Source organism: Magallana gigas, chromosome 1, assembly GCF_963853765.1.
Source record: "Magallana gigas chromosome 1, xbMagGiga1.1, whole genome shotgun sequence".
NCBI classification, from domain to species: domain Eukaryota; kingdom Metazoa; phylum Mollusca; class Bivalvia; order Ostreida; family Ostreidae; genus Magallana; species Magallana gigas.
The window spans coordinates 33,914,501-33,936,106 of NC_088853.1; the positions used below are offsets into that span (position 1 = coordinate 33,914,501).

Below are 21,606 nucleotides of genomic sequence, written 5' to 3' on the forward strand. Positions count from 1 at the left end.
TAAAATGAAGATGTTTTAGTTTCTTTTAGCTCCGCGTTTGTGCCTGCGCTGGGTCCCTACTATAGACTTGTTTACATACTGTTATAAACAAACTATTGCTTACGTAGCTTTGTTCATATGCCAAAGCATTGTAAGCTCTGTAACTTGCTTATTACTCAACGAATGACACTCAAATATTGGTTGCATAGGAAAACTCCTTTATAAAGCATTGAAAACACTAAAATTGGGGGGGGGGATGACAGAAATCGTAGGCCCTTTTGTATATTGTACACAGTTCCTCAATAGAAAAATGAATACGCTCACCGGGAAGTAAATTGATCTCTCAGTAATAAAAGCACTCGCGAAAATGCGGAAATTTCTCGATTTAATTGAAATAGATAAAAAATTCCCATTTAAATTTCCGCCTAAAAACACATTGTGTTGCAAGTTTACTTTAAAAAACATAGTCACTGCTGCAAACGAAACCAAAACGATTTGAACTGGTGGAAATCGTGAGTACTCTCTAACTGATCGTGAGTTTTATGTTTATTGACTTGACATCACTTAACCATGCAAGGATTTTAAATTAAATCCAGAATTATTGTTTATTTTGTCTATAGTATTTTTATAAAGGGAAGACCATGAAAACTATGGAAGCCTGCTCAAGCAAGCATTTTTTACACATATCGTTAGTCTTCATTTTTCAAAACAAAATTACATAAAATTTGTTTGTAAACTTCAATGCAATATCAAACACTGATCCGATAAAATCATTGCACCATATTTCAATGTTTAATGATTGATATATTGGACGAAATATTCTATGTACGACTTAGATGTGTTCAAAATGATCACATTATTAATCATAGGCCGTAAGAAATCTGCAGATTAAGTTTGTTACTGGATTTTACTGCAACGCAGCTGTAAATGTCAAATTTTGAAGCATACATATAGTAAGTGGGTCCTTGTTGATTATAAGGTATTAAACTGTTTTTGCGGTTATTCTTCTATTTGAAAAAAAAAACCCAGACAAGATGTAGATGTCAAAATCCCGCATTTGAAAGAACATTTTTATTACGGAAAAGACGAATAGTGTCCGATGACGTAGTCATTCCTCTTCTTCAGGTATATTAAAAACAATTTGGAGTTTTGTTTTTGTGTTTTTAAACAAGCGTTTAAGTAGTTCGACAAGTGAATTAGTTTTAATAAACAGAGCATGATATGTCACGTTAAAATTAAATGATAATTTGAAATTCGATAATAGCACATATATAAATATAATACAGACGCCATATTATTAGGAAATTTATATATTTATTTACTTGGGCTCGGTCAGTGAAATCGGGTTCGGTAAGCACATTTTTTTGACATGGTACTGAGGCAAAAAGATAGCAATAGAATTAAGCTGATCAAAATAGTGAAAAATATACCATTACTATCTCAATGATTTTAAAAAAATATGGTTGAAAATAACATACTTCGATTTTATTTCAATTTACATTTGTATGTATGCATGTACCATAGCTGCGGTAAATTTCTTTTGATCTTAACTGTGGGTATCTGTACATAACCACTTATACCCAGTAGGCGTGGTAAAACTTCACTAATAAAACCATGACGCAACACATCATTTGCATATTTTTTTTCATTGCAAATTGACATCAATATTATCCAACAAAAAATGACAAACAAATCTAGTGCGTGTTTCGCCTATCAGGCTGTATGGGTAAACATAACTAGTTCACACACGGCATTTAACAAAAAAAAATACTCAACACTTAAGACTCTTTCAAAGGTTGAAATATACTTTACAGTTATTGAACATGTTTTTACAATCTCCACACTTCGGATTTTCAATTCCATCCAAGATTTTGGCCTTTTTGCGGACTGGTTCATTTGGCTCCAATGCAATGGAAATATCACGCAGCATCTCTTCACTCGGACGCTTATATTTACGGACACTCTCGATGGATCTATGTCCTGTGCGTTCCATGATTTCCTGTTTCGGAACCCCGGCTTGGTAAAGAGCGGTTGCACAGGTGCGCTTACCCGAATGATTAGAGAAGAATCCGGGAATTCCGGCTTTGTCGCACATATTTTTCATAATTGTAGATAATTTGTTGACTGTTTTCTGTCGAATTGAGCAAATCTTTCAAGTCATTATCATTAAGCTAGATCCTCCCTCTTTTTTCGCAAGGAGGTCAAAATCCACAAAGTAGTTCGATTCCATGTCGGCAGGTCCGGGATTGAACAAGTCGATCGCTTGAGACAACGCGATGTTCTCCAACAAATTTTCGCACTCAATCTCCTTCTCTATCTGCTCACTTGCTTGCGAAAGAGTAATATCGTCAAGTGTGGTGTCCCATAGCCCACCCAAATCAAAAAAAAACCTCGCATGTGTGGTCTACTTCCATTTCTTTTGATATGTCGTCCTTTCTTGTCGACCTCTAAGCGGGAAATGAAGAGCCAGCATTTCTCTTTGCGCGTGCTATATGATTTTTGGTTGCTCTGATACATGTGACTTAAACAATAGGTTTTAATTGGTTATGTAAAGGACGAAGGCGGGTCAAAAATGTCACTCGGACGCTGCGCGTCCTCGTGACATTTTTGCCCCACCTTCGTCCTTCTGTACATAACCAATTAAAACCTATTGTATAACTACTACATTGATGTTGTACAGCCGTAAGACATGTTTAATATTCGCAGGATTGAAATATTGGGTTTTTTGGGGCAAATATGGTGAAATTACGTACACCTTATTCATAAGCTAAATTCCACGTGACACTGTTCTCATTAATATTCATGTCTTTAAAATTTCTCCCCTCACGAATAAAAATTACATGTCTTCTATGTATAAAAGTTGTGTGATTAGGTCAACATTTTCATTTTTTGAACGAGAACACGAGTTGTGGCAATGTATAGATTATTTGTGTATAATTTTGTCACCAGTGATTCACCAGTGATTCACACTTCAAATTCACTTCAAATGCCTCCCTTTTTAACCATTAGATTATCTAAAAATATGACTTAAGGTGGAAGGCTACATCGTCACAATATGTCTGACATCCGTTTGAAACGCCATTTTGTTCCGGATTGATAGCATTATGTCGTGGTACAAAATAGCTATACACCGTTCAATTGAACTCTTCTAATGAGGGAGATAAGATAAGAATGAAATCACCAAAACGCTTAGAAAATATGTCAATTCCCTTCGTGATTAAAGCTTTCAACTAACATTGATTATCAGCTGTTATATAGAGAAAACGTGAAATCGAAATAATATACTGTTTCCCTGCTAATGGCGATACATATTTGTAATGTCATCTGCAACAGACGATCATAAATATGTGACGGATTATCGATAAAGGTGAGCAGATAATTTTCACTTGAACCCTATATGCATGGTTAATATAAAACTAAAGTTCCGTAGTACCATTTCTTGTATTAATTGATTCCAACTTCCCAAATTTAAAACATTTGCAGTATAAGACTTGCATTGAAAGTTTGAAACTTAACTAATGTATTTTAATTTAAATAGATATAGCTAGGTAGGCTAGCAATAGCAGTGGAAGCCGGATTTGCAAGCCAAATAAGGGGAACGACAATCTTGAAAAAGAGCATGTTTTTAATTACCACATGTACATGTGTATCACTAGGGACATCTAATGTATGTATAAAATATGCATATGGTTGTTTATAATTTGCATTGTATATAAAAAACTAAAAGGCAATGTAACTACTAACATTTTGTTATAAAGAGTTAAATATAAATATAATGCATTCATCAAAAATATAATTTTTCAGATTCAAACATTATCATAAGCACTTATGTCTACTAACCTTATTACTACATTTTAGCATATACTTCTAATATACATATTTCATCGTGATTTTTTTTTAAATTAGAAAATTGGTCCCAAGATATTTGAGACCAAGTAAAACCAAGAAAGACAACTCTTAAACAGGATCTTTCAAACCAAGATTTTTGAAATAATTCAGTATTTCTTTTAATTTTTCAATTTCATTCAATTTCTTTTTTTCATCTCATTAACCAACGGATATTGTTTCTATTTTCAGATTTTTGTGGGATTTCATCCAGCAGTTTGCCGTAAAAGAATTTTAAAATATTTTAGTTTCATAATTATGTGGATTCCAATAAAAATCATGCTAACTTCATTCATGATTATTTTGTTTTTCATTTTCAAACTTTATAACATTTCACTTTCATTAGAGTTTTAAAACAGAAATGTTTAAAAATTTGACATATAAGGGGTTATCTGGAAGCAGACTGATAATTTAAAAATTCTCTAAAAAATAGAGTATTGTACTTTGAGGTCTATTATTGTTGAATACTTTGCCTATTATTAGTAACAACTGCATGCAACAAAAATCTCCTACACTTCTTTGGTGTAGACATCCCCCTTAACCGGCTATAAAGAGAAACAAAACAAAACAGTTTTAAAAAAATAAGCTTGAAACAAGATAAAATTAAAACCTGAAAAATATTATTCAATTTATAATGATAATTCTGAAATAGAAATATGCAAAAGGCATAATGATTCAAAATGAAGCCTAAATGCATAGTTGCACGTCCGATGGCTTACTGAAAAATGCTAAATTGAATGTGAAAAGAAACCGCCAAGACTTGTTTTTAATTTGAGTCAAAATTTCTGACACAAGTAGTTTGCAATGTAAACTTTGTAAATAAATGAGAAACAATTTTACTTAGGAATGTCAAGTATTTTGAAAATTATACCAAAATCCCTTCATGACGTCTGTCATCACTTAAACACACTTTATTCCTTCAACGCCCCGCCTCGTTTTTTTCAGATTCCAAAGAACCCACTGTTTACTCTTTTAATTACATTGCAATGCCACGATTTGAAATCATAGAAGAGGGTTAAGGACGCCAGTACGATGACCGGCCTGTCATCGTGTTGAGTAACCACAAGGGAAAAAACCATGAAGAGGGAGATTTTTGCCGCTGACAGAGAAAATATCGCTGATGAGGCTGTCCCCATCAGTAAGCCACTTCATGAAGACCAAATCAATGATCAACAAATTCCCAGAGCAGTTTCATGTACAATTTTTACCTGTACACCAGATAGTGCAAGCAGCGAGATACCGGGTAATATTCAATGAAATACGCAATGGTTTCACATCGTGTAAATGTTCAGTTGCAAATTCTTGACTCTCAATCATCATAATTTCTTTACTTTTTTATAAATTATTATTGATGGTAGTTGTTTAAAAATCTACTTTATTAACACATTCATTCACATTTATTTGAATTTATCGAGAGTCGTTTCATATGACATTTAAACATGCATTCGATTATCTGTAAAAACCTTTCTGTTTATAATGCAAACCTTGCTGTTTAGGCGAGAAACCAAAGTCTATTTCCCATCAAAAGGTAGTGTTAATACAATCAAAGACTTAACCTCTAAAAAGTTAAGCATATATATATATATATATATATATATATATATATATATATATATATATATATATTTCCGTTTAACCCCCACAACCCGTATTATTCAGTGGAACATTGAACTTGGTATAATCAACTAGTCAATGTCAAAACGTTATTCCATACATATATTTTTGTAACGCAAACACAATTTATATACAATATATCACATTTTAAACACATATTTACATGTGAAGATAAAACATTACAAGAAATCGAAAAATCCAAATATACTTTTAATAAAGGATCTATTGCTTTTTTCAATCGATAAAAGTTTCAAAAATTGGAAGGCATATCGATCGAAATTTAAACTTTATCCGAACTTAGCAACTTTGCACATTGAAAACCTGAACATTCGCTTTTGGTCAAGAAAATAAATAATAGGAAAAAACCCCAAATAAATTCATTTCACTAAGGTACATAACAAATTAAAAAAAACCACGACGCAGCGACCTAATTTTAAGATTTTAGCACATCTGAGTCTCCCCGGTAACCTAATCCGATCTGTTTTCGTCCTTCGTCTCGCGTTTACATTTAAAATGCATAAACTTACATAAAAATATGCATGCACAAACCATCCAAATGCGAAATCACACTTTACAAAAGGTATGTTCCTTGGCCGTTGTCTTTGGAGAATGTCCTGCCTGGTAATTAAGGGAAATAGCTTCTATATAAAGATATTTCAAATGACGCCCAAATATTTGGTAGAACAAAACGGGGAATAATCGGAATGTATTCCCCCCTTTCTTTCGATTTTGTTGTTGAACCGGCAAAGAGAAACAACCCATTCCATTTTTTGAAGTTCTCATATTTTTTTTTTCTCATACAAACTGATAAAATGAGGAGAAGTCCAAGTATTTCTTACCAAACTCTTATTCTGTCTGAATTGTTCCCTGAAGCGAATTCAATCGCCGATCGTGGCGATTTCAAGTTTCGATAGATCCACATCGCTTTAAATTTTCCTAATTTTGACATTGTGTACGTTTGCTTTTCCAAAACTCCTTAATTGATTAGATAGACATATGTTTTTTTAAGTTTCGTTTAACGTTGGCCATTTTTCGGATGGCAAGGATAATATGAAGTGATTGTCTTTATCATCATTACGAAGTTTGCACTTCTTATAAAGATGCTTGCACCGCGCATAATTGATTAAGCGCATGTTGCAATGATTACTGAATACACATGATTACTGAATACACATGAGATTAAAAATATATGTATTCCATAAAGACAAATACACACAACGTCATAGGAAAACACATTAAATAATATGTAAAATATATCATTTTTTTTTTTTAAAAGGATCAAAAATTATTGTAAATGCACGAAAATGCATGTGATGAAGATATAAAAGGAAATTGTTTGAAAATCTCATTCTCAGAACCACAATGTTACAATTTATGAAATTACTATAACCATGAAATTGTTAAGATCGTTACCTCGGGCCAATAATAGGACCCAAAAGAGGGGTTCAAAGTTTAATATATAAAGGAAAAGTATTTAGAATTTTTTTATCAAGAGCTACAATTTGTTATAATACTTTGCAAGCATCCTCAAATGATGATAAATAGGGAAAATGTTTAAAAACTCATAAAGAATGATACAAGAAAATGTTGTTCAGGTAAGCGATGTGACCTAAGAGCCTCCTGTTTTAGTTTCTCCTCAAATCTTTTTTCATTCTGGTTTGATGTCTAATCCTGCACATTTTACAGGGCTACTCCAAGTCGTTCCTTTACTACAAAATGAACTGTATTATAAAACCTTTGTTAAAAGCATTAGAAAAGAAATATAAGTGCACAATATTGTAAAATCGTCTCGTAGTTAAAGATGCATGTTATCTTTTTGCCTTTTAATAAGTAGTTTATATGTTTCTGTATATTTTAGATGCACATTTTACAGGGCTACTCCAAGTCGTTCCTTTACTACAAAATGAACTGTATTATAAAACCTTTGTTAAAAGCATTAGAAGAGAAATATAAGTGCACAATATTGTAAAATCGTCTCGTAGTTAAAGATGCATGTTATCTTTTTGCCTTTTAATAAGTAGTTTATATATTTCTGTATATTTTAGATGTTCATTTATCAAAAATGAAAGATGGAAAGCATGTATATGGTGCAAACTGCATAAAAGGTATGTTATGATGAAAATGTTATAGTAGTCTAGAAGGTACAGTAAAACTCGGTTATAGGGAAGTCCAAGGGACTCATGGAGTTACTTCGTTATATCCGTATATCGAATTCGTAATAATATTTATAGCGATTTCACTATATACGTGTTTTCTTTCACCATACTATAATTTTTGCTAATTTAGGCTTAAAATAAAAATTCATTACTTTGTAACTTTAACAACCGGATCGTGAATTAAAACAATTAAACGAAAATAAATTCATTCAAACTATTTTGTTAACTGGTAGTGCAAACTTTTTCAAACTGTAAAAAAAATTCGTTATAAAGGTGTTAAATTTCGTTATTATTCACCTGTTCGGGTTGATACCCTAAAATAAATGCAGAATTTGTATTTCGTTTTAAAAACAATTGAAAATAACCGAGTCTTTGGCTATTAAACATCTGAAGAATGGTTTTGTTGGCACAACGGTTAGATTGTTTGACTTGGACAAGGGATCATGCGCCGAATTACTAAATTGTTTTCTTTCTATTTGGGATTACATTAACCATTTCATCTTAAAAATAATAAACTGCATTTTATCCACTTTAATTTTGTAAGCTAATTCACAAAATTAGAGAATTTTCTTCCTTTATATGTACTTAGTGCCTAAGATATGATGAAAAGGAATTTTCAGAGAATTTGAGCCGTAATGGATAATCAAATCTGTTGTGAGAAAATTATTAATTGAGCCATTTTAAGTGATAAGTTGCAACAACAGAATATATATTGTAATTTGAAAGAGATTTAATATGTACGCATTATCTTATAAAATACTTCTCATCCGATCAGATTTTAAAGTATAGTTAATAATATCATATTCGTCCAATATATGCACACAACAGTTTAATCTTGTTTATGTTAAAATTGTGAATGATATTGAGTGAAGAAAAAAAGTGAAAAAATAAAATTAGGATTTGCCGAACATTTTAGCAATATTATGGTAGTCAAATCAAATATCATTTCAAGCAGTTCATTTTTTGTTTTTAGTGTCCAATGTTTTTTAACAGGCTGGATCCCACTTGCAGTCATCATTGCATTAACTACCGCTTCCGTCTTATATGGAATTGCCGACATAATCAAAATGTAAGTTTTATCATGAAATACAGTTTCAAGTAAATGGTCTCCATTGGTTCCTATAATGGGGAGAACAAGCATGGAAGACTGGGCGAATTCAAAACAATTTTTTTATAAGTGTTTTAATAAAAAAAAAATTATAACTTTTTTGCGAATAGAGGATGAAACATTTTGGAAGTGTAAAAGGGCAAAAAAAAATTGTGCACATTACGATATGATTGAAAAAGAATTGAACATTGTTAGTTTATTTCACTCAAGCTCATATACTCAGTGAAGGAATTTTATAAATGTAATTGATCATTTTATATTATAATGTATCTGGACAAACTCCATAGAGATTTCGAAGAAAGTTTAAAATTATCCTTTCATTTCACTTCTCAGGTCTCATCGTCAACACAATGCTTTACCAGAGGAGACAAATCTTAACCTCAGTTTACAGTTTGTGAATGGAAGCGTTATGATATGGACAAAACAAATGTTGTCGACACATAGTGTTCGTCATAAAAACCAATCCAATTGGACTCCCTGAAACCACATTCAACGGTACAAAACATGTAAACAGTTGTGACATTGTTGTAAAAATTCCATTAGCAATCTTATCACAAACACTGCATCAATTTTTTGAACAGGTGTCTGAACAATGCAAAGGCAGTGATTTGTTAAATATTTTATCATGTGTGTCTGAAGATGGCCACAATGACTTTTATCATTTTGTCTTTAAAACATCAAGAAAAACCGCAACTTAGGTTAAAAGTACCTTTAAGAAGCAAAGTTTTTATTAAACTCGTAACAAAATTATCTTAAGTACAAAAAAATAAAAAACTAGTAGACTAATTGTTCTCGAACAATTAGAGGTCTTTCCACCTCATTGTTTTTTTATGTTTGAAATAAGATTGCTTCAATAGAAAAAAGAAATTTTTCTGCGTTACTTCATAAAAAAAAGTGTCAAACGATTAAGTTTGCAATTTTTTATTGCTTGACCTTGACCTTTGACCTTTATATCATTTTCATCTGACAAGGCTGACGCTTCAATCAAAGTGGTCCGATGTATCTATGATGATTGATTCAAAAGTTAATATTTGTTTTTTTTTATTGAATGTTCGAAACTTTCAGGGGCAATAACTGCTAGAAAGGGACTTTGGACCCTGTCGATATGGTAGATTGAAGAAGCGTCTAAGTATACATTAGTAAAAGTTTCAAGTCTCTATCTCTAACGGTTAATTAGGAGTATCGATAACAAGCATTGTGTACAATAAGGGCAATAACTCTATAAATGTTACATGGTAAGGGTCAAAGGGTTATACTTTGAAATGTCTTGAGATGTCCTACTACATCCATGAAAATGTTTTTCTCTACCATCCTAAACAAAAGAGATACAAAAACTCATTAATTAAGACATTTCCAAATGACCTTGACCTTTGACCTTTATGTCATTTTGTTTGGCCAAGATAGACGCTTCCATCCCAAGTGGTCCGAAGTCTCTATGATAAGTAATAAAAAAGTTGGAAGTGATTTTATAGAAATGTAAATACTATCAGGGGCATTAACTTCTAGAAGGGGGGCTCAGATCCTTTCGGTATGAATAGACTGAAGAACCCTCTAAGTGTACTGAAGACATTGGTAAAAGTTCCAAGTTTCTATCTCTTATGGTTTCAGAGGAGTAGCGATAACAAACTTTTCGTGCAAAAGGGGCAATAACTCTGTAACTATTTAAAAGAAGGAGCCAAGGGGATGAATTTTAAATTGTCTGAAAATGTCCTATTACATCAATGAAAAAGTTTTTCTTTACTACACTAAACAAAAGAGATCTAAAAACTCATTAATTAAGAGATTTTCAGATGACCTTGCCCTATGACCTTTATGTCATTTTGTTCGGCCAAGGTAGACGCTTCCATCCCAAGTGGTCCAAAGTCTCTATGACAAATAATAAAAAAGTTGGAAGTGATTTTATAGAAATGGTAATACTTTCAGGGGCAATAACTATAAGAAGGGGGGCTCGGATCCTTTCGGTGTTAGTAGATTGAAGAACCCTCTAAGTGTAATGAAGACATTGGTAAAAGTTCCAAGTCTCTATCTCTAATGGTTTCAGAGGAGTAGCGATAACAAGCTTTTCGTACACAAGGGCAATAACTTTGTAAGTTCTGGGAATTATCAAGGAAAGGGTCATTTGGTACCATAACTTTTAATGGCCAATAACATAAAGAAAAAAATGTTTCAATATCTATTGAAATAAAAAAGCTGTCCCCGGAAAAAAAGAGAAGAAAAAAAATAATAACTAGAACTTTTTTTGTCTTCAACAAAAAGTAAGGGCTTTTCGACAGCCCTAGTTTCCTTTTTTTTTTTAAATGTTTAAAAATGTTTGTCTAATCTATTTCCAAATCTTCTGAACACCTTGGTATAACAAGTTGCTTAGATAGGAATTCATGGGTAGTGCAGTGTGAAAAGAAAGATAACTCCAGAACTTAACAAGTAGCTACACATCAAATTTCCAGAAGAAAATTTTCAAAAAAATCATTTCAAAGTAAGTATTCATTCCTTGGACGCAAAACTTGGTATGACATATTGTATTTGTGCTCTACATTCTTAGAGCAAAGCGAGATAACTCTTCCAAAAAATAATTTTGAAATTTAAACAAGTTGTGATCTTTAGACCCTTCAAACCCTATAAGGAGTCAAAAAGTGGCCCCTTGGACCATAATTTTTAAATTGTACTCTTTATTCTGAACTATTAACCGAAAAGATTTTGAAAATTGGATGAATGATAAAAAAGATACAGCTAAAGGGCTGTTTTTAATACTGACCCCTACCAATCCTTTTTTTTTCTGAATATTTTTCCCAAAACCTTTACCGGTCTGCGCATTATGTCCCTGATTGCAAATACAAACTAGACTCTTGTTGCAAAAGCAACAAAAAGGTCTTCCGATTTGATATACATGAATCAATTTAACCGTAGACATTGCTTCTCTTGCATAGAGAAAATAGTTAATATGGTAAGTATTGTAAATGATAAAATAAAACCCACTAAACATATCATCAATCAATTGTCTATCATTCATGAAAGCTTTGTGTCTCATTCACTTACAGTGACAAAAGTCTTGCGGGCATCAAATTTGTAAAAGGGAAAGCTACATAGAGATATTTGATATATCTCACCGGAAGGAACAGTTATTTGAAAATTTAACATTATAAAAATGACACATCTAAGATTGTATACTGATATATTCATTCCATGTAAAAGAAATAAAAAAAGAAAAAACATATAATTTGTAGTGCTTCCGGTGACAACCGGAAGTAACGCCGGACAAAATAAAATAGTTTTAAAAAATGTATATATATATAGGTCTATCATCCCACAAAGTTTGATTGTTTAAGTCGACATCGTTTATGAGATCTCGTCGAAATAAGGTTTTTTGTCTCGGGACAGGAAACGGACAAACGGAAGTGTTCAATGTAAATTGTATTAAATATTTCTTGTATACTTGTCTTTTGTACATTACTGTTAATCGAGCTCACTACGAATATCAAAGAAAAACAGTTAAACTGATAAAAAGTTCGATTTGTTTGAACTCCTCTTGTGTGGACCGGAAGTGACGGAAGACAAAATGAAAACAGTTTAACATATCTTCAATAAAATGTCTATCATCCATGAACGTTTTGCGCTTTGATCACTTATAGATTCTGAGAACTCGTTTATACAAAATGTGTTTCAAAAAAGGAACCTAAGATATTTGCGATATCTCACCGGAAGTAGAATTTTTTTGTTGATATAACATTGCAATGATAACGTATGTATAGATTTATACTTATATATCTATTCTATGGCAAAATAATTTAATGCGTAAAAAAAGTTATTTTTGAAGAGCTTCCGGTGACGACCGGAAGTTACTCCAAACAAAACAGAATAGTGTAAACACATGTACATACATAGGTCTATCATACCACAAAGTTTGATTGTTCAAGTTGTCACCGTATTTGAGATCTTATCGAAATAAGGTTTTTGTCTCGGGACAGGAAACGGACAAACGGAAGTGCTGAATGTAAATTTTATTAGTTATATTTTGTATACTTGCCCTTTGCATTTTATTGTTCATCGAGCACACTACAGATATTAAAGACAAACAGCTAAACTCTTAAACAGCTCGATTTGATTGAACTCTTCCTATGTGGACCGGAAGTGACGGAAGACAAAATGAAACCGGTTAAACACATCCTCAATCAAATGTCTATCATCCATGAAAGTCTTGTGCTTTGATCTCTTATAGTCACTGATATCTCGTTTGTACAAAATGTGTTTCAAAAAAGCTACCTGAGATAATTGAGATATCTCACCGGAAGTGGAATTTTGTTGTTGATATAACATCGCAAAGAATACTTTTGTGTAGATTTATGCTTAAATATTTATTCTACTGAAAAGAAATTTAATGCGTAAAAGTTGTTAATTTTGAAGTACTTCCGGTGACGACCGGAAGTTACGACGAACAAAACAAAATAGTTTAAACACATCTACAACTATAGGTCTATCATCCAACAAAGTTTGGATGTTTAAGTCTCTACCGTTTTTTAGATCTCGAATGTACAAGCTTTTTCAACGCGGGACAGGAAACGGACAACCGGAAATGATTTTTGACAAAATGAAAAAAACGCCTCGAGATATTAACACTTTCTATTAGTCCTGAGAATTTCAATAAAATCTATCCAGCCATCTCTGAGAAATCTTGTGGACAAAAAAAGGGGAAAAAAAAAATAATAATAATAAAAAACCTTACAATCACTATAAGGTCTTCCGTTGGAAACGGAAGACCTTAAATATAAAAATATTTGCTTGAAAACTTTTTGAGAAAACGTTACACGCGTGAATTTAATTTAACATAGAAACTCCCATAGACGATTTTCATCGGCTCATAAAACCGGAAGTACTCAATACTTTTCATTGAAACTTGGAATATATCTTAATAACGTCTATCTAAACAATATTTTTGCGTTTTATAACATTCCTAAGCTTTTCTGAGTTTTTTTGTTTTTTCATCCCCCCTTTTCTCAAGTTTGAGGCCTAAAATCTCAAAACTGGTAAGAGATAAACTCGCCGCCACTTAACTTTTTGTACATCTGGATAAGATGAATCTAATTTTAAAATTTAAACGAACCTCTTCAAAAAATAAAAACAATATATTGATTCTTTTAATTTCTAGTATCTTGCTTGTGTAAACCGGAAGTACCGAAACCGGAAGTCCAAAACAAGGCATACGCGTGTCATAAACAATTGCTATAAGACTATTTCATCATTGTTTCAATATGTCTTTCCGTTTTCAAAAACTCGCTGACGAAAGTGTGTCGAGAATAAGTAAAAATAATAATAAAACAGAACAAAAACAATAGGTCTTTTCGACCGAAAGTCGAAAAGCCCTAAAAAACATAAGAAATACAAAAGGTCTTTCACCTGAAAGGAGGAAAGACTTAAAAATCGAAATATTCTTCGTCCGACTTAACAAAATACGAACAATTTTAGGTATGGATGTACAAAAACCTAACGATTTTAAAAATGACTTACCAACAAAATATCGAATTAATAACAATTTTTCACAAGAGGGCTGTATAGTGGACTATATGATCTCTTCAAAAGAAGAAAAGTTCTATTATAAGATTGAAACATATTCATTTTTTTTTTAAATCTGGAAACAAGTTTTAGATTTTTTTTTAATTTAGAAAGACTTCATAATGAACAGTATTGCCTCGTAACATTTTACAAAAATATTCTACCAGTAGTATAGAAATATTGCCGAAATACTGTCGACCCTTTTGGCACCTTACTTGACAGGTCAGCCTATTTTTCGTCATTTAAAATAACAATTTTGTATATACTGTATAATAAAGTTTTTTTTTCATATTTGGTTGTTTATTCACAGTATTCATGGATGTAAAATGTATTATTTTTTATACCCCCGCTCCGAAGGAGAGGGGGTATACTGTTTTACCCCTGTCTGTCTGTCTGTCTGTCTGTCTGTCTGTCTGTCCGTCCGTCCGTCACAAAAATTTCTGTCTGTCCGTCCGTCCGTCACAAAAATTTCTGTCTGTCCGTCCGTCCGTCTGTCCGTCCGTCCGTCACAAAAATGTCTGTCGCATTTATCTCAGCAACTGTTTATCGCAGATGCTTGAAATTTTAACACACTATTTGTTAAGGCATGCCATATCGTGGGATGTATTTTTGTACCAATCAGACGTCAACTTCCTGTTAAATGACGACTTTGTTTATTTTTTGCCAAAATTTTCAAACAAATTTCCGTCAAAGAATTCTCAGCAACTATTTATCGCAGATGCTTGAAATTTTAACACACTATTTGTTTAGGCATGCCATATAATGTGGGATATATTTTTGTACCAATCAGGTGTCAACTTCCTGTTAAATGACGACTTTGTTAATTTTTAACCAAAATTTTCAAACTAATTTTCGTCAAAGATTTCTCAGCAGCTATTTATCGCAGATGCTTGAAATTTTAACATACTATTTGTTTTGGCATGCCATATTGTGGGATATTTTTTTATATCAATCAGACGTCAACTTCCTTTTAAATTATGACTTTGTTTATTTTTTGCCAAAATTTTCAAACAAATTTTCGTCAAAGATTTCTCAGCAGCTATTTATCGGAGATGCTTGAAATTTTTACACAGTGTTTGTTAAGGCATGCCATATCGTGAGATGTATTTTTGTACTAATCGGACGTCATCTACCTGTTAAATGAGTACTTTGTTTATTTTAGCCAAAACTTTCAAACAAATTTTTCTCAAAGATTTATCAGCAGCTATTTATCGCAGATGCTTGAAATTTTAACACATTATTTCTTTAGGCTACCATATTGTGGGATATATTTCTGTACCAATCGGATGCCAGCTTTCTGTTAAATGTCGACTTTGCTTATTTTGCATATTCACATCAGAGCGGGGGTATCACTAGTGAGCATTGGCTCACAGATATCTTGTTTTATATGTTATGCAAGGTTATATGTACATAACTAATGGGTCATCGTTTAAATATTGTTGTTAATCTAGGTGGTCACTATTGAAAGATGATCAACTGTCGGATTGCGCAGTTTATCTATGTAAAGAATGCGCCGACTACGCTGACAAAAAATAAAGGCAAATAAAAAGAAAACTAAATGGTACAGGATATTTATCAAAGTTAATCTACAGAAGGACGAAAAAAATGTCACCAGCTTCTTGGTGGATCTCCTGAATCTCAGAAAAAAGATAAATTTCTTTTATAGGATTGGGACTTATGAATTAAATATGGTAAAAACCTTATTAAAAATGTTGTTGGACGTTGGATCGTGCTGGTAATGATGTATTTTGTTGTTAGAGTATTTTGAAACATTGCATCACTTTTGAAGTAGATTAAAATTAGATAATTTTGACAGGCTGGCTAAAATGCTTTGATATAATTTCCTAGAATCGCATCATTTTGCCAGAATGCACCAGGTATTTTTTATGCATTAAACTTTAAGTAATTCTTTTTAAGTAAATTGGTATTACTTTATTTATATTAATTATATAAGGGTATTTTGAATTGATAACCCAAGGTTCTAATATACACATATTTTTGACGAAGAGTTTTTACATACTGTTTGTCGCTTCATGTTTTAGAGCGGGTATTGAAAGAAAAAACTCCGATGGAATTAATGTTGTTAAAGCACGTTGTATGCCCCTCTTTTATGGACTGAACATGACTCTTTGCATGGAGACGCTTTTCAGGGATTCAGTTCTGGTGACAAAATGTCAACCATTTTTGTTGAATTTTCTAAAGACATTGAGTCCTACAGTGTTTTTGGCAACGACTGCAAAAGAGAGGGTGGATATTATGTGCTGGAAAGCTAAGTAAAAACAAGAATTTTAAAAGGTTGCTTCTTTCGGGTCTACTAGATGACAAAGGGTGGATTAGGGCAGGCCGGAACGTGGAGAAAATAACTTAAGTAAACAATACACTAACGTATTATGTATTTTATCATAATATTTCATAAATGACAATTTTCAATTAATATTCCATAAATTAAAGACACACGCGTACAATATTCAAAATCAAAAAATAAAGAAAAAGCCCAAACAAAAAAACAACAGTAACATGAAATAATTTCTTTTATTGTAAAGCTATTGTCCATCAGGGCAGAATCACTGAATTCAATGGCAGATACCAGTAATCACAATTCTTTTCTCATCCTCCCCGTCACACTTGATCCATATTGCCTTCCCAACAAACTCATCATTTCCTACACTCTAAAACATTGAGTCGCTCTCCTTTTGTTTGTGTTGTAACATCATGTCTTTGATCCCAAGGGAACTTGAGTCATTCCTTGTAAGCAATCGATAAAAAACCCAACTGGTTCAAAACCGGAACATGAAAATATAAAATAAAACACTTCAAGTATTAAAACAAAAGATGACAAAAGTGCAAATACAAACACAAAAAACCCAAACATCTGGATGAATGGGGAGGGGGCAAAACAAATAAATTAACATTTCTTTACCTCCCCATAGACGTATTTCATTCTCTTTGGAGCTTGCACTGCCTTTTTAACTTTTGCCTTTTACCTATGGCAGTTCATTAATCCTTTGCCTAAATTAATTTACTTTCTACATACATTGTAGATTCATGAGAACATGATAAATACTCTTTAAGTTTCAGCTGGTGACGATAGGGACTACACCTATGTGCATAGAATTATGGATGAAGTACTGTATACAGGGAAATATTCACCAACGTTATGTTTTTGCCCATTTCGCCTTCGTGGTCAACGGGCGAATTTAAGACCGGGCGAATTACGATGTCTTAAACTAGCTCTATAAAATACATTTATGTCTGGGCGAATTCAAGATTGGACGGAACTTTTTGCAAGAGTAGAAGGATGAAAATACCACGGGGCAGAAATAACCATGTATACAGTAGTCCAGTTAAACCTTTGTTTCTCTTATTCTGTGTATCTTGCACGATAAATATTCCACACTAATACTTAATATCTATATTTATATGAAATAAGAGGCCAATAATACATTGTAAGGAGAGTAGCCTCTTATCACCCAACAAGCTGAAGGGAATAAGAGGCGTGAAATTGGCCCCAGATATTCACCGCCTCTGAAAGCAATGCGGCTCAATTCTTATTATTATGCTAAGGAAATGTCCCGTACATAGTATGTAAATAAATTGAAAAGAAACAAGCCAAAACCTATCGCAAATTCCCAAAAAAGACCTAGTAGAATATCTGAAGAATTTTACAAAGGCGCATTCGACAAAAAAATAGAACAATCTGAAATACACGAGAAAGAAAGAATAAGAATAGGAAAAAGTTAAAATAGGAAAAAGAAGATGGAATTATAGGGTTTCTCAAAAAAAAAATGAGTGACTAACTCATGTATGATGTTACTTGATGTTTTGAATTTTGGGTCATGCCCTTTGTCATGCATGGTGGCCCATTACCCTGAAACAGCCGTGCTCAATTATCGCCAGATTGGAAATAAAATTAAAGAAAATTAAAAATGTTTACTTTTTGTGTTTTGTCGCGCACTTTTCTTAGATAATATACATTCAATGCAAAAGAATGTATGCTGCGGGGTGAGAAATGTGTTTCGAATTTTTCACTGTATGACTTAACAAAGTATCACTACTTATGCATTCAATCATTACTCGTCAGGGCATTAATATAAATTGTACATCTTTGCATAATGTTTTGCTTTTTGTGATAGAACTAAAAAATTTTAAATTAAACAAAGATTGCAATCAAAAGGACGCATGCATATGATAAGCCGTTGGATTTGTGTTTTAACGTTAGTAAAGTGGATATTTATACTATATGTAATTGAAAAAAAAATCTTCTTAACGACCCATTATGGTAAAATGCAGTCACAAATGTTTTACAGTTTCATGTGCAATCATGACTGTATATATTTACCACATGTGAAGACATTTTTGCACTTCTTTTATTTCCTTGGAAAGCTTCGACAGGCGGAAGTTGTGTAAAAGTTACGCGTTAATTGGATTTATCTTATTACTGAAAAATGAAGGATTCCCGGGTTAGTAGTACTTCCTTTAAATTATATGGTAACTGTGCCTATTCTGTAGAAACGGAAGCCTGCGTTGACTGTTAAGTGAAGACATTTGCTTCACAAGTCCACCCTCATCACTATTTCTTTGGCTGTAGTTTTAGAGCTCATTGAGGTGTGGCATGGTTTTGAAGGAAAGTCCTTCCAGATCCACCAATGTATTACATCATGCTCTTTGACCATTGTCATAACGCGTCATCTTCGTCATCTATACTTTACTCCATTAACCCGTTAACTTTCTCTCTCTCTCTCTCTCTCTCTCATTCAAGTCACGAGCAATGACTTAACTCCGCCTAACTACGATCTGATTGGGCAAAGGTCAGTCAAAACATTGCGTAGAAACTTTTCTTAAGTTAACCCTATTAAACGCTTCAATGTACTTCGCTATAAGGAATTGTCATGATATTCTATGTATCAAATGATGAAGGAATATATTGTTTTGTTCAGCAATGATAAGTTACTAAAGATAGATAGTCCTCTTTAGAACTGATTAAGAATTTTTACGTGCCTGACGTCACGACGCAACTAGAAGTACAAGTACAAAAAGAATGGGACTAATTAGGGGTGAAAGCGATACAAACTATCCAAAGCGCTCAATGGTGCAAAAAATGAGTCAAATATCAGTTGCTTGTGTTTTACTTCAATACATGATGGGGTTGTTGTAATTTATTGTGGACATCAAATAGTCCCAAAAGATATGTTAGTAAACATTTAGTCAAAAGAATAAATAACGTCATCTGACGTTCGGGGTTTTCTTTGCTGTAAACTAAGAGACGCACGATTAAGTGTGTTATAAATACTGCGCTTTCGTCATCTTGACGTCATATTTTGAACTTTGCCGTGCGCAGTCATGACATAACTTACTTTTAAATTCCGTAAACAAAAGTACACTTTCAATTAATTTGGCTGACACTTTCTATAGATATTCATTAAATAAGTGTTGATGCATATATCTTTTTGTTAGTTATGAGTTTTATGAAAGTTATATGGTAGACAACCACTTTGCTTTTGTTTTTTTAAACTCGTAACTACATGACACTATAAATGATTTTGGTAGGTTTACTGTGCAGTTAATTTATCTATCAAGTTTATTTAGGTTCGACTTATCTAAATATGACTTCACCAGATTTCTGTACTTTTTTAAAAGATGTACGGTCAATTTGAAAATTGAAAAAAAAAATAAAAGTCTCATCTTAAAAATTTGCAAGAATGACTAGTTTCAATACGAATGGTGAACTCTTTATGGAATATTTTGCAAAGACATTATTGAAATCAGCAGTTCCTCTTACCTATATTATCTGATAAATCATAAAGAATAAAAGTACAAGTATTATGCCAATTTTTTTTAAGGATATATCGACTTCCTAATTAAAAAATACTGGGGGGGGGGGGGGGGGTTCAGACAAGCGTGTGCACCATACACATGTATGCAATATTTTGCAAAAAAACAAACCCAAAACACATACCACGATGACAGCACACTAAGTAAAATTCAATCGTGTAAACATACGTATATGTCAAAAGTGTACAAAAGCGTTAATTTATATTCCGGAATTCTTTAATCTAAGAAACTTTCTAAATTCTGAATAAATATGATTCATACTTGTATCATAACAAACAGTGACGAAATTGAACATATATTAATTACCCTTTAAAATCATAAGCTCTATCACCAGAATCCTTGACCCAGCGGCCATGGAATGCAATTCATTTTTGAGTTACCCACTGTATTGTCTTTCATTGAGACAACGTTTTAACAACTAACACCGCCATGTGTCTTTTCTAGAATGCTCTTTTATTGTCACACTATACAAAATAACATGCATGGTCGACCCGACCAATTCCGGATAACACAAATTACATCACATCCCCCCACTTTACTTACTATGAATATCACACACATTGAAGTTTTAGAGTTTCTTAAAATTCAAAATTGTTTCTTCAAAATTACAATCAATTGGAGTTTATAAGTAATATTTTTTTTTTTTTACAAACGAATAGTAGACGTACAAAACATGAACACAAGTACATCAAGTTATTTTACATATTCTGATAGGTAGGCGGGTGGTCTCGAGATTCTTCCTGACCTGGTTACCGAGGGTTTGCTGTTTGCCACGGGATTTTCCTGACTTGAATGAATATTTTGAATAATACATTTTGAATGTGTAACGCTGCGGGTATTTTCCTTGACGGGTGAACCACTGGGTTTGCACTTTCGTCTATTTCAATGTGGTACTTTCCTGGTAGTTTTCCTAAACCACTAAAAAAATCTGCATACTGTTCGATTAATTTGTCTTTTGACATACACACGTCCTTGTCTATTGACTCTGCTGGTATGTGTTGTATTAATCCCAAACGAGCACATGTTTCTTTAGAAAGGATAGGAGTGCTTCCCTTGTTTGTGACATAAAATGGAAGTGTACGTTCAACTTTACGAATGCGGCATCTAATGTCAACTTTTCCATCTGGTTTCATGACGTCACCATTGTAGGTAATCAGGTTCACGTTCACACTCTGTAAGTGGTTCCGAGAAATCTGTAGGAGTTGAAAACATTTCGCGGTATTATGTTTGCTTGAGCTCCTGTATCCAGCTTGAATGGAACTGGTACATTGTTAATAGTCACAGATTCTGTCCACGGTAGCTCTTCATGAATACTGTCCACACTCACTGTGCCAAGGTATAGGTCCTCTTCTGTTTCCTCTAGTGAATGTAAACTTGACTAGATCCAGTCTTGCAATATTTAGCATAATGATTTGGGCTTTTACACTTGTAACATAGTTTGTTGTATGCAAAGCATTTTACCTTCTGATGTTGTCTACCACATCTGCC

General features: G+C 32.9%; 1 protein-coding gene across 2 annotated transcripts; it reads left to right on the forward strand.

The window, feature by feature from the left end:
* The first annotated feature begins 403 nt into the window (after window positions 1–403).
* Window positions 404–9,682, forward strand: LOC105320987 (uncharacterized). Of its 2 annotated transcripts, none has more exons than XM_011419138.4 (5): window positions 404–491; window positions 4,810–5,107; window positions 7,524–7,583; window positions 8,628–8,703; window positions 9,076–9,682. In XM_011419138.4, the coding sequence occupies exons 2-5, from the start codon at window positions 4,942–4,944 to the stop codon at window positions 9,221–9,223; spliced, it is 450 nt and encodes a 149-aa protein (XP_011417440.3). In that variant the 5' UTR covers window positions 404–491; window positions 4,810–4,941; the 3' UTR covers window positions 9,224–9,682. The 2 variants fall into 2 exon arrangements, with proteins under 2 accessions (XP_011417440.3, XP_011417439.3); XM_011419137.4 differs by having other exon boundaries at window positions 410–512.
* The last annotated feature ends 11,924 nt before the right edge of the window (window positions 9,683–21,606 follow it).

What these genes read in the sequence shown, in the direction of transcription:
- LOC105320987 (XM_011419138.4), top strand. Translation starts at nt 4,942, where the DNA reads ATGAAGAGGGAGATTTTTGCCGCTGACAGAGAAAATATCGCTGATGAG. An exon ending in TGCAAGCAGCGAGATACCGG is followed by an intron (nt 5,108 to 7,523) that starts GTAATATTCAAT and finishes TGTATATTTTAG; the next exon opens with ATGTTCATTTATCAAAAATG. An exon ending in TGGTGCAAACTGCATAAAAG is followed by an intron (nt 7,584 to 8,627) that starts GTATGTTATGAT and finishes GTTTTTTAACAG; the next exon opens with GCTGGATCCCACTTGCAGTC.